This window comes from Lynx canadensis, chromosome D2, assembly GCF_007474595.2.
Source record: "Lynx canadensis isolate LIC74 chromosome D2, mLynCan4.pri.v2, whole genome shotgun sequence".
NCBI classification, from domain to species: domain Eukaryota; kingdom Metazoa; phylum Chordata; class Mammalia; order Carnivora; family Felidae; genus Lynx; species Lynx canadensis.
The window spans coordinates 71636605-71648924 of record NC_044313.2 but is presented as its reverse complement, the minus strand read 5'-3'; the positions used below and the strand labels follow the sequence as shown (position 1 = coordinate 71648924).

Here is a 12320-nt window from a genome sequence, read left to right as displayed (position 1 = left end):
AGCGTGGCCACTAATAGACAGTTCCTTTCCTTCCCTAAACCTGTGTCTTCCTTTCTAACACAGCACAGCTATGGTGATGATGGTGACAATAAATTGAAACGTCCTGGAAATATCACCAAACCTCAGCATTTACGTGCGACAAGTTACCGATTTAGATGCTCTGCAATTTCCACCCTAGAACCAGAATTATTTTTTGAGCCTAAAATAAAAACTCAAAAGTATAGTGAAATGATCCAGTTAGGATTAGTTATGACGGCCTTTCTTCCTCACTCGTTTGGGACTAATGACATAGTTTTCCTGTTGCTCAGGGGCCACGTCTGCCTAACCCATATTCAACCTCAGAAAATGTGCCGGTTTGGAGTGAAGTGTCCTGGGAAACAAATATGAACCTTGAGCGAGGGTGCAGAGGGACAGTCGGGTCTAATGCGGGGGGGGGGGGGGGGGGGCGGGGACAGTCTTTGCACGGGCTTCTGTTCAGAGGGAGCACTTTGCATGGTGGGAACCCCGGGTCCTGGTCCTCACAAGGGTCCACATTTTAATGGCGTTTAAAACGAGGATGCTCATTCGTCTGAGATCCCGGACTCCCTTCCAGCTGAGGCTGTGAGAGGTGGCCCAGCAGAAATGAGGAAGTACAAAGTAGGCAGGTAACACAGGTGCCTGAAGCCTCAGGAGTCTCAACCAACTAAAAGAAAGACGTTTGGAAATTTGGAATAGCTACCGAGGAGAGCCCCACGTGTGCGTCAATACTGCTCAAGTTTACAGGAAATAGAAGACAGACTGTAAAGAGTCAGAAGGTTAAATAATTCTCGAGCATCACACCCCAAGGCAGGTGTAATGAGAAATGTTCGTGAGACCCTTTCCTGTGCGGAATATTCAAAACAGATTTAGTGGTTCGTATTCACCACCTTCATGTGTGCCGAAGGGGTGCAGGAATTTACAGCCCCGCCTCACGCAAAACTGTGGCTGTTTTGCCCAGCCTTGAATACATCGGGGAAGATTGGGGAAAGCACATCAGGGAGTGGTGACCTCCTGCCTCGTGATTCCACGGTCTGCTCCCTTGGCCATTATAAACCGCGCTGCAAGACGTCTTTCATACAGAGTCAGCCCTGGGCAGACTCGGCGTCCCAACTGGGGGTAGAGTTGGGGGGTCACGAGATAACCGTGGCACGCTGGCGCGAGAAGTGTGTTTCTGTCCCACGTGAATGAAGAACGGAGGGGTTCTGTTCTGTGGCTCTGTTCCAGGAAGTCCTGGGGACCCAGGTTCCTTCCAGCTGCCAGTCCTACCATTTTAAGTGACTCCCCCCCTTCATGTTCCAAGAGGTAAGCCCTAGGCTCCAGTGGCTGGAGGAGAGGACACAGGAAACGAAGACCAAGGGCATGCACCAGCGGTCCCCTCGAAATGCTCCTGGAAGCTGCCACATTACATTCCTGGTGTCTCCCAGGGGCCGGAAGGTTGTCCTGTGCCAGCAGTGAGGGGCTAGGAAAGTGCATTCTGAGCCGCCTTGAACCCAGAGAGAAACCATCTGGAACTTTCCACCGTTGTTTCCGGTAGAGTTTCCACACTGCCACCCATCTCCCCCTTTGCACACGCATTCCGGTACCCCCCGCCCCCACCCCTGCCAGACTTCCTCCTCCTGCCCTTCTCTCCTCATGCTCCCTGTGCTCACAAACTCCCTTGGGGCCCTTGCCCGGCGTTCAGCTCACCTGCATCTTCCGGCAACTCCCTCGGCACGGGAGCCACGCACGCCTGACTCCTCTTTGGGTCCCCAGCGTTCGGTGTGGCGACCTGTGTGTTGAGGTATCCGGGGAATTTTTTGGACTGAGTGAACAAAGGTCCCAGGTAATGTGGATCTGGGGTCCGGGCCATAGAGTCCGGGCGGATGAGATCCAGATGTGTTCAACACTGAGCCACATCTCTGTGCACTGAGCCACATCTCTGTGAATCGGCAGCTCCCCATAAACAGCCTTCCTGTGAGCGAGACTTGTAGGCAGACCCAGCCGCACGTGATGGAGCCAGCAGGCTGCCATGAGTGAGAGAAGAGAGAGGGAAAGGATGAGGTGCCCTTTCAGGGTCTCCCCTCTCGGCTTTTCCAGAGGCCTTGGGGGCACCACTCCGGTACCTGCTTTTCGAGGCCCCCCTCCCTTGAGCTGGTAATTGGATGGATACTCACTTTCCTCTTCTCCTGCCTCCCAATCCCCCGTATGTTTTCTAAAATGACAGTTTACCAGTTTCCTGATAAACAAGTCCAGGATAATGTGCAAGCAGCCGAGGCTGAAGGAGCTCCCCCCGCCCCACCCCCGCCCAGAACCTGCCAGATAATATTTAGTTTGTGGGAAAACAATGCCCTTAACTCTGTTTTCCAAGAGTGGGGGGAGTGTCAGGTGGGGTAGGAGAGGCACCCGGCGCAATGCTTCGTTACCTGGCGGGGCGCTGCTCGCGAGCTGGGGGGCAGACCCCTGGCACCAGGCTCCCCGAGTAAGCTGGCTAATCAGAGACTTGCATGTCTTACCCAGAAATTCTGACTCCGTGGGCCTGGGGAGGGGCCCTAGCCCCCGTATTTTTAAACTCATTTCCCAAGTGATTTGATATACAACTAAGCTTGGGCACCACTACGGACATATTTGTGCTCAACAGAAACAGAATTCTCTTAAATTCCAAAATAGTGCTCAGGAGGGGCCCAGGTCGGGTGGCAGGTGGATTAGTTTTCAGTAGCATCAACGGGCCTGTTCATGCGGGGCTCTCTCTGCCTGCGGCACTCAGTGCTTGCCCGCCCTGTGCTGTGAGGTGGCTCAGAACTTGCCCCCGTCCCCCCGTGGAGCTAGTTAAAGAAAATCTCAGGGGTACCCAGTGGCTATCAGAACAGAAGAAACAGCATTTGAGGGTAAAAAACCTTGGTTACTCGGGGAACAAGGCTGCCTTTGTTATTCTGAATTGCTCAAAGTTTCAAGAGTTGGGTTTCATTCTTTTTGTCGTCATTATTGTTATTTTTATTGGGCAGGCAAATCAGAAAGGAAGAAAGGCATGGAGTATTTCCATTACACAAAAGGATTTCTTTTTTTTTTTTAATCTCCTAATAAACTGGGTCAGTTCCCCCACCCTGTAGGAATATACTTGAAATCATTTCCTTCCTGACGACTGGAGGGTTTTCTCTGGTGCCTCCTCCAGCTCCCCTCCACTTATTTGTGTTGAAAACCCTCGGAGCAGTCAAGGAATCCGCTTTCTGCCAGGGCCTGGTTTTCCTGCTGCCGTCTTTCCTGTCCAAGCCTTTCAGAAAGGAGATGCGCTTATCGCTGGCCTTGCAGAATGAGAAGCGGAAGACCGCATGTGTGGGTCTGCCTGCCAGGGCCCCCTTCCTAGAACGAGCTGTCTGATAGAATATGCTGATCTACAATGAAAATGAGAAACCAGGAGAATCCCTGCTGGAGGGGCCAGATAGGGTGGATGAATTCAGAAGAGGTCTCGCTTTCCACATGGTTCTATGCCGTCCATTCATTCTCCCTGTCCTCACTTACCGGGTCGACTTAGTGTCGTATCCGTTTCATCCTGACGGATTCGGAAGGATTTCACACTGTTAGTTGACTCTGTCTCCCCGACAGGATTTCTGCCTACGCGAAATGGAAATGGAGTATGGTTTGCCACCGTTGGGTGTGTTGTGTTTTCTCCGGGGCGAGGGGAGCGGGTTCCCCTCGTGCACTGGGGAGCCGAGCCGGGGCAGCACTGGGAAGTCAACACTGCAAGGTTCTGCCAGACCTAGAGGAGGAAGTTTCAACCTCTGGGATTCAAACTCCTCATTAACTATGCTGACTTCATCGGTCGAGGGGGTTATTTTCATTCCTCCCTAGAAATGAACGAAAAAGTAAACGCCCTCCAAGTTTTGTTTGTTGTTCCTATCTGGTACATGTGATTGGAACATATTGGGGAAAGACCAGACCAGATGTTTGCTAGAGCCAGATGTTCAGACAGACCCAATTTCTTCGTACCCTTTGTAATCGTCAGCTGAGACACCTTGCCTCTGGCCAGTCACAGATCCTCCTGTGCTTGTAACTTTGGGTCAGCTGTTTAAACCCCCCACGTTCATAAAAGCTTTAAATTATCCTGCCAGCAAGTCGGCCGTAGAAAACCCTCCAGATCCAGGGGCCTCTGGGTGGCTGTTGGTTAAGCGTCCAACTTCTGCTCGGGTCGTGATCTCAGGGTTCGTGAGTTCAAGCGCTGTTTGTGCTGACAGCCCAGAGCCTGGAGCCTGCTTCAGATTCTGTGTCTCCCTTTCTCTCTGTCCCTCGCCAGCTTGAACTCTGTCTCTCTGTCTCTCTCAAAAATAAACATTAAAAAAAAAAAAAAAACAACCCTCCAGATTCAGAACCGACATTTTTGAATATTGGAAGGCACTCTGGTGGCCGCCACAGACTCAGCGGTCTCCCGGCCCCACAAGCCTTCTGTTCCCTCACCCCTACCCCTCACCCCTCACCTGGGCTGCTAGCACGGACTCCCTGAGCCTCAAGCCCCTGGATGGGTAAGTCCTAGATCCAAGGACTTATATGCCAAATAGAAGTTGTGTGCCAGGCCGCGTGCTGAGTTCTTTATACTCATTGTCTTGTTTGAAATCTCCGAAAGATGAAGAGAAGCGGACTTTACTCGCGCCTCTGTCCTTTCTGCCTCCCACTCAGCCTCCTGTGGCCTCCTCCTTCTTCCTTCCCGCTCTGTCCCCTCCCTCCTTATACTGAAGGGACTTCTCAAGGCTGACGGGGCTGTCCTGGGTGCAGTGCCGCAGGAACGATAGAGCGTGTGAACCGCGGACTTCCTTGTCCCCGCTCCACCACTTTGGGGTCGGGTGGGGGAGGCTTACAGAGAATATGCCCCAAAGAAGGCAGGCCACACACCGTGAGCTGCACGCAGATTAGCCTTCCCGAAGTCCAGGCTGCCGTCGGTCCTAACAGCCGAGAACGGCTGGGTCCGGCCTTTGCCGTCATTTGGCCCGAATCCACGGACCCCGTGCGTCCACCCATCCACCTGCTCAAACTCCTCAGATAACCTGGAACCGGACACTCGTCAGCAAGCTCCAACCTTGGTGCTCCGGATCTCGTGTCCCAGCCAAAGGGAGGGAAGAGCAGGAGAGAGGGCAGGAGCCTGCCTGGAAAAGTGTGTCTCTGCCCGCTCAGTCACAGGGGTCAAGCCACCTACGCCCTGGCCAGGTCCGGGCCGCGTGGTTTCCTTTCTGCCTTCTCTCTTGGGAAGAATGTCTTTTTATAATCAGAGAGGGCCACGGGGCTTGGGGTCACGGGAGCGTGCATCGCTGCCTCTTTTGCACCAGACGCCGCCCTTCCCTGTTGCGGCGATTCCCAGGTGACATACAAGCCACGTTCCCGGGGCCGCCCCAGCCTCAGTGGCACTGAGTACCCCTTCCAGTTGCCTGCGATAATGAAGGCTACAGAAGGCTATAATGAAGGTATACTACCACTGCTGCCGATGCACCCACATCCGAGTTGGATTTTCGTTTTCTCTGCGACAGTTTGACTTCTCCAGGCCGGGCGCTAGCCTTTCTGAAGGACGCATTCATTCGCAAACTGCAAGATGGCTTTCAGTAAAGCTGTGACTTACAAGAAGAAAGCCCGAGGGTGGCATTTTCCCCAGTTGGGATGTTCCTCAGTGGAGTGTCTGATGGAGGGGAAAACACGGGTTATTTTGAAGGCATCACGGATGTCCACTGTCTGGGCACCCCGGATTACGTGTGCATGTGTGTTTCAACAATCCTACATCATAAGTACTTTCCATAAGAGTTTTGTTGTTTTTGGGGGCGCCTGGGTGGCTCAGTTGGTTGAACGTCTGATTTCGGTTCAGGTCATGATCTCGAGGTCTGTGAGTTCGAGGCCCACATCGGGCTCTCTGCTGACAGCTCTGAGCCTGGAGCCCGTTTCAGATTCTGTGTCTCCCTTTCTCTCTGCCCCTCCCCACCCTCAAAAATCAATAAACATTAAAAAAACGTTTTTTGAGAATTTTGTTGTTTTTGTTCATTAAACAGTCTTTGGCTGGGGTCTCGGGAGAAGGTCTGCCCCAGTGTCTTTCAGCCACCGTGGCCTCCACAGGAGCCTATGGTAACCCAAGGGTGTTCTCGTGTGTCTCTCTCTGAAGGGGTAGGGCCGGCTGTCATTCTTCCTCACCATGGAAATTCTGTTCTGGTACATTCTGTTAGCGTCCTGTTCTTCCCACTTCCCTCATCCCTGTGGTGACCCTTAAGACAGGACACTTTAGAATGTCTCAAGTAAGTCCTAAGCATTAAACCTGGCAGGAAATGCCATGAAACCAAGTATGTCTCATACTTCCCTGTCATTGATTTACTTTATGAAATACAATAAATAAGGAGTCTTTGCGTCTTTCAAATGGCTCTAAGGGCTCAAAATCTTGCTTTTTGTCTGCAGAGCATCATATACTATATGGTAACGTCCCCCAAACTTCTCTTGTGGATCAAAAACGAATCACTTCTGAAGTCCCTGCAGCCTTTTGCGAAGTGGCATTACATTGAGCGTGACCTCGCAATGTTCAACATTAACACCGATGATGACTACGTCCCGTGTCTCCAGGGGATAACACGAGCCAGCTACTGTAACGTTTATCTAGAATGGATTCAGTACTGTGCGCGGAAAAGACAAGAGGTAGGTCAGGGAGGTGGGGGCTGGAGGTACTGAATTAAATTTAAAAAACAAGGAGCATTTATCAAGTCCGTCTCTTATACTGTATGGTAGACAGAACATTAGCATCTGGATGAATGTTTATTTAACACTTACACAAAATTAAAAGGAAGAATTCACATACCACGTTCTCCAATAGAGGAGCCTTGAAAGTATATTTCTCTCTATACTGTGCTCAGGGTTAGCACCATTTTAAGCGTCTGTCATAGCTTTAAAAGTCTGGAAACTTCTTTGTTTAGAGCTGCTTGTGGAGATTTCCATACAAAGGATATCTCTGCTGAAATCCGGAGGATTTGCTGAACGTATTGAATTGTGCCCCTGCAACCGATCCGTTTAGCCATCAAGATGGCCCATCTCACTCCGCAGTCGTGTCTCTTGGGCATTATCGCCCACATGCCGAGGACACTTCCGGAGATGAATGCAGCGTCTCAGAAATGAAACCAAGGACAACAACAGCTTCTAGAAAGAAGAGGAGGAGGGTCGGCCAGGAAGAGGAGCTGGGGGAGGAGCAAGGGAGGGAGTCAGTTGACTTTGCTTCCTGGGATTTGAAAAGCCGATTCTATATGCTGTTGATAGAGACAGTAGATCCAAAATGAATACACCCTCCTTAGTAGTGATGAAGTATGCCAGCGGACATGAGGGGACAAACCAAGTTACAACACTAACCCAGGTCCTCCACCTTTCCGCAAGTGATTAAAAACAGGGCACAGAAGGAGCAGGTGGTAGACTCTGCCTTCCCAGGTGCAGCAGAGAGAATGTGTGCTGATATCTTAACCTTTGCTTCAGGTGGCTGAGGTGTGCAAAGAATCTACGGGTATTCCGAGCTATCACCGCGGTGTTCCTCTTTCCTCATGTGGTTCCTGAAATTGTTTCATTTGCCCTGCAAAAAGATATTTCGGCTCTTTCTTCTGCCTCTTCCCCGCCTCTCTTTTTAAGCTGACTTTGGATGACCCCTTAAATCTAGTTGTTGATTGTGGACTTAATGGTCAGTTCAGTGGGCTCCTTGTTATAGGGAGAACAGAAAACCCTCACCTGCACGTGATAGACACGTCTTGCCCCTGCATTGGACGGCGCTAAGGTGGGCATTCATTTGAACGTAAGCCCTGACCCTCTTCTCCTGAAGCGCCATATTCAAAACTCCAGAGAATTAGGTCAACAAGCACATGTTAGCCCCATCTCTCCTCTAGAGTAGCTTCCTCATTTCAATTTTTTTTTTTCCACGTCCAAGCACGAGAGAAACTCTGCAGGAAGCAGAGAGTCCCCCAACCCTAGGGTATTCTAGTCAACTCGGTGACCACAATGGCTGACGGACAACACCCCTGACACTCTACCTTTATGATTCTGTGTCCTTGCCTATTGGAACCCGTGTGAGAGTTGAATTAACATCCTTGCTCTTTCAGCCTTCCAAGAACCTGGACAGCGATGAGGACTCTCCTCTAGTGACCCTGTCCTTTGCCCTGTGCATCCTGGGGAGGCGAGCTCTGGGAACTGCAGCTCACAACATGGCCCTCAGGTACCTGCAGAAACAGTACCCGCACCAATGGTGTTTCTGAGTGATTTTTGTCAATCATTTTCTTTATTTTAAAGTTACAGATAGTTCCTTCTGTAATAAATTCTGCTGGGTCCAAAAGAAGGCTTTCTTGGGCACTGTGACCTTTTGGAGTTCTGCATTTGGAAATGCCACTAATACAGAACAGCCAAAACCCCAGGATTATGGGTACAGGGCCTTCTGTGTTACAAGCCATGGATTTGCTGAAAAGATGAAATGAAACCATTTATAGGAACTTCCTAGCCTGGTCTCTAGCAAAATTAATGCTTAATAAAAACGTTCGTTCCCTTTCCCCGTTTTTCCTGCAAAAGGAAATCATCACATCTGTGCTCCAGTGTAGACCGCACCCTGCCCTGTCTCTGCGGGGCTTTGATTAACTGGATGTCCCCTCAGCTGTGTTTTCAAACTCTGTTTCTACCAGATCTTCCTGCTCTGTTTGTAAATAGCTCAAGGTTCTCTCCTTTTTTAAAAAAATTGACCTAGGGGCACCTGGGTGGCTCAGTCAGTTGAGTGTCCGACTTCAGCCCAGGTCGTGATCTCACAGTTCGTGGGTTCGAGCCCCGCATCAGGCTCTGTGCTAACCGTTTGCTCAGAGTCTGGAGACTGCTTCAGATTCTGTGTCTCCTTCTCTCTCTGCCCCTCCCCTGCTCACGCTTTGTCTCACTCTGTTTCTCAAAAATAAATGTGAAAAAATTTTTGAAAATTGACCTATAATTGACATACATTATATTAGTTATACACACACACACACACACACACACACACACATATATAATATATATATATATATATATATATATATATATATATATATATATAAAATTGGAACCCAAAAGGGTTCTTTTGGTATTCAGCTGGAGCGAGTGTAGACTGGATCACAAGCTTCTGAATGGCAAAAGCCACTCATGTATTGGTTTAACAACCTTCACAGCCTCTGCACTAAGTAAGTCGAGGGGGACTTGCTGACGGTTCCCGAATGCCCTTCTGCAGGGGACGGCTGTGAGCCCTTACCAGTGGAAAGTTCTGGAAGGGTGTCATCAGTTTCGGTGTGTGACTTGGTGAGGGGTGAAGTGGTATGGTGGGCACGTCTCCTCATTTCTCTCTGGACGCAGTAGCCTTGAGTCACGCACAGGAAAAGGTAAACACCGAGGTAGAGCTATTCTCACAACTCCCACATCTCTGAATTTTACGATGTTCTTCACAGGTGAGAAATGCTAACTGACCATTTTGATGTGGAGTTAGAACTTGTTATAGGGAATACCCTGGGGAGGAGCTTACTGGCTTCTCCTGCCTGACTCAGCCTCATGCTGTAGACCCCAACAGTTTCCTCTGGGGTCGTCTGGGGCCAAATTTGATGACTGAAAGCCTAGCAGAAAGCTTGTGTGGGGGCTTCGTAAAACAGGATGATGTGGCTGCTGCAAGGGGCTCTTCGCTAAATAGAGAGTGCGGTTGGGGAAAGGCTTCAGAAGATTCTGGAATCACAAAATGCGTCTTCAGATAGTCATAGCCTCCAGGCAGCTGATCTTCTGTTTGACCCATTTGAAGTCGGTTTAAAAAAATAATAATAATAAATTCCGAATTTTCTTTGCAAACTGCAAATAAAATGCCTCAAGGATTTATTCTTTTAGTTCCTCCCTAAGCTACTTTCAAAGACTTCTTCCATCTTGCTCTTTGTGTGACTTGTTCAGATATTCCCCATCCAGGTGTTTCTTGCTTGGTCTGCTTTATTTATTTCTTCCTTGATTAAAGCACCAGGCTCACCAGCTGCTTGTTTTAAACCCGGTTTTGATGGGATTTTCTTTGTTTCAAACAATTTCTCCTACTCGCGCATCAGCTCTGCTTATAGTGATGAGATAAATCTGGGAACCATATTCTCGGTACTCTGGGGGAAGATTGGATTATCTGGGACCAGTTCCTTTTACTCAGAGGTCCCCTACCACAGCCAAATCCTGCAGCATACTTCCAATGCCATCTCTGATGACTAAAGGCAACTGACACTCGGCCCTGGGCCAACGGCTTTGGGGGCCTGATGGCATTGAAGTTCTGACTTCATCGGGTGTGTCATGGGGAGTGGGGAGGGACACAGTATGAGGGGAGGCTGGACCGTGGCAGGGCCCCCACCTCTACCTCAGCCGAACAGCTGTGCTCTACACTGTATATGCTAGAATCCAGTAAATGGTTTTTCTTGCAAAAAAAAAAAAAAAAAAAAAAAAAAAAAAAAGATTCCACAGCTCAAGAAAAATGTTTAAGTGTAATTTTTTATAGATAGAGTCAAATTGCTGTCCAGTAATGCTGCCCCAGTTTGTAATCCAGCCAAGAGCGTTTGGCCATATCCTTACTAATGCCAGATATTCAATCTTTAATTTTTCTGGTCTCCTGGGTGAAAAATTATCTCATTCTCATTTTAATTTGCATTTCCATTATTCATAGTGAGGGTAAGGATCATTTTACATATTTATTGGTGACGTATTTTTTTTTTGTCAATTTCCCACTGCCCATGTATATGCTTTACCCATTTTTATTAAGCTCTTAATGATATTTAGAAGGTATTCTCATATTAAGTTATTAATATTTATTGGGGCACCTGGGTAGCTCAGTCGGTTAAGCATCCAACTCTTGGCTTCAGCTCAGGTCATGATCTCATGGTTCATGAGATCGAGCCCTAGCATCGGGCACATAGAGCCTGCTTGGGATTCTCTCTCTCTCCCTCCCTCCCTCTCTCTCTCTCTCTCTCTCTCTCTCTCTCTCTCTGCCTCTCCTTCTGCTCACATACATGTGCACACTCTCTGAAAACAAATAAATAAATAAACATTAAAAAAAAACTTTAAGGGGTGCCTGGGTGGCTCAGTCGGTTAAGCATCTGACTCTTGATTTCAGCTCAGGTCATGATCTCACAGTTCATGGGATCAAACCCTGCATCAGGCTCCATGCTGACAGTGCAGGGCCTGCTTGAGATTCTCTCTCTCTCCCTCTCTCTCTCTCAAAATAAATAAACTTTTAAAAAAACTTTAAAAAGATATTTATATATGTTAAAAATATTTTCTATCAAGGCGCACTTGACTTATTTTTACCTACGGCACGCTTTTTAAAAAGTGTAATTTATAATTTCTGGATTTTGTGTCTTTCTTAAAATTGTTTTGTTTTTTTTTACTTCCAGGATATAAAAATAGTATCCTCCATTTTCCTCTGATACTTGTATATTTTTACTTCTTTCCATTGAGTTTTTGCATCCTGTCAAGTCTTAGGATTTGATTTTACTCTTCCTACCTTGTTACATTTTTATGGATTCTGTCAGAGGACACAAGACTCCTGGGTCAGAGACAAAGGACTTTGCTTCTCGTAGCACAGCAGCAGCATGAGCATTAGTGTGTTACTTTCAGTTCCCCTTGCCCCCAAGGCCCACAGGGGTGATGCAGATCCTGTTTTCCCTGACCAGAGATGTTCATTGAGCTTAGGGAACCAGCCTTTTCTTAGCAGAAAAAGTTGTCATTTCATCCCTCAAGGATGCTCGCTGAAAACACAGCCCTGGGGAATGGCCTGGGCCAACAAGTAGTAGTATGTGTTGGAGAATGAGCCCCCTCGACTACTGGCTCACAACAAATTCACATATATTTTCATACATGATGAGAGATAGGGATCCATTTTCTTCCCCCAAATGGATAGCTGATAGTCCAATGCCATTTGCTAAGTAGTTTCTCATTAGTGGTTTGGTCACTTAGTTAAAAACAGCACTAACTTGGGGCGCCTGGGTGGCGCAGTCGGTTAAGCGTCCGACTTCAGCCAGGTCACGATCTCGCGGTCCGGGAGTTCGAGCCCCGCGTCAGGCTCTGGGCTGATGGCTCAGAGCCTGGAGCCTGTTTCCGATTCTGTGTCTCCCTCTCTCTCTGCCCCTCCCCCGTTCATGCTCTGTCTCTCTCTGTCCCAAAAATAAATAAACGTTGAAAAAAAAAAATTAAAAAAAAAAACAAAAAAAAAAAACAGCACTAACTTAAAATACCACTTTTGCCGTATGCTACGTTCTCCGTTCCCAGTCATAGGTGGTATGCTTCTGGATTTACACTTCTGTTTAAAGTGATCAATCTCTCTA

At 48.4% G+C, this 12320-nt stretch overlaps 1 protein-coding gene across 2 annotated transcripts in view; it reads left to right on the top strand.

The window, feature by feature from the left end:
• PCNX2 (pecanex 2) overlaps positions 1-12320 on the top strand; it is a 301846-nt gene that overhangs the window by 264920 nt on the left and 24606 nt on the right. For both annotated transcript variants that reach the window (XM_030334389.1, XM_032595131.1), the window contains 2 exons: positions 6415-6648; positions 8085-8197. In XM_030334389.1, coding sequence (XP_030190249.1) covers positions 6415-6648; positions 8085-8197 — 347 coding nt within the window. The remainder of the gene's footprint in view (positions 1-6414; positions 6649-8084; positions 8198-12320) is intronic.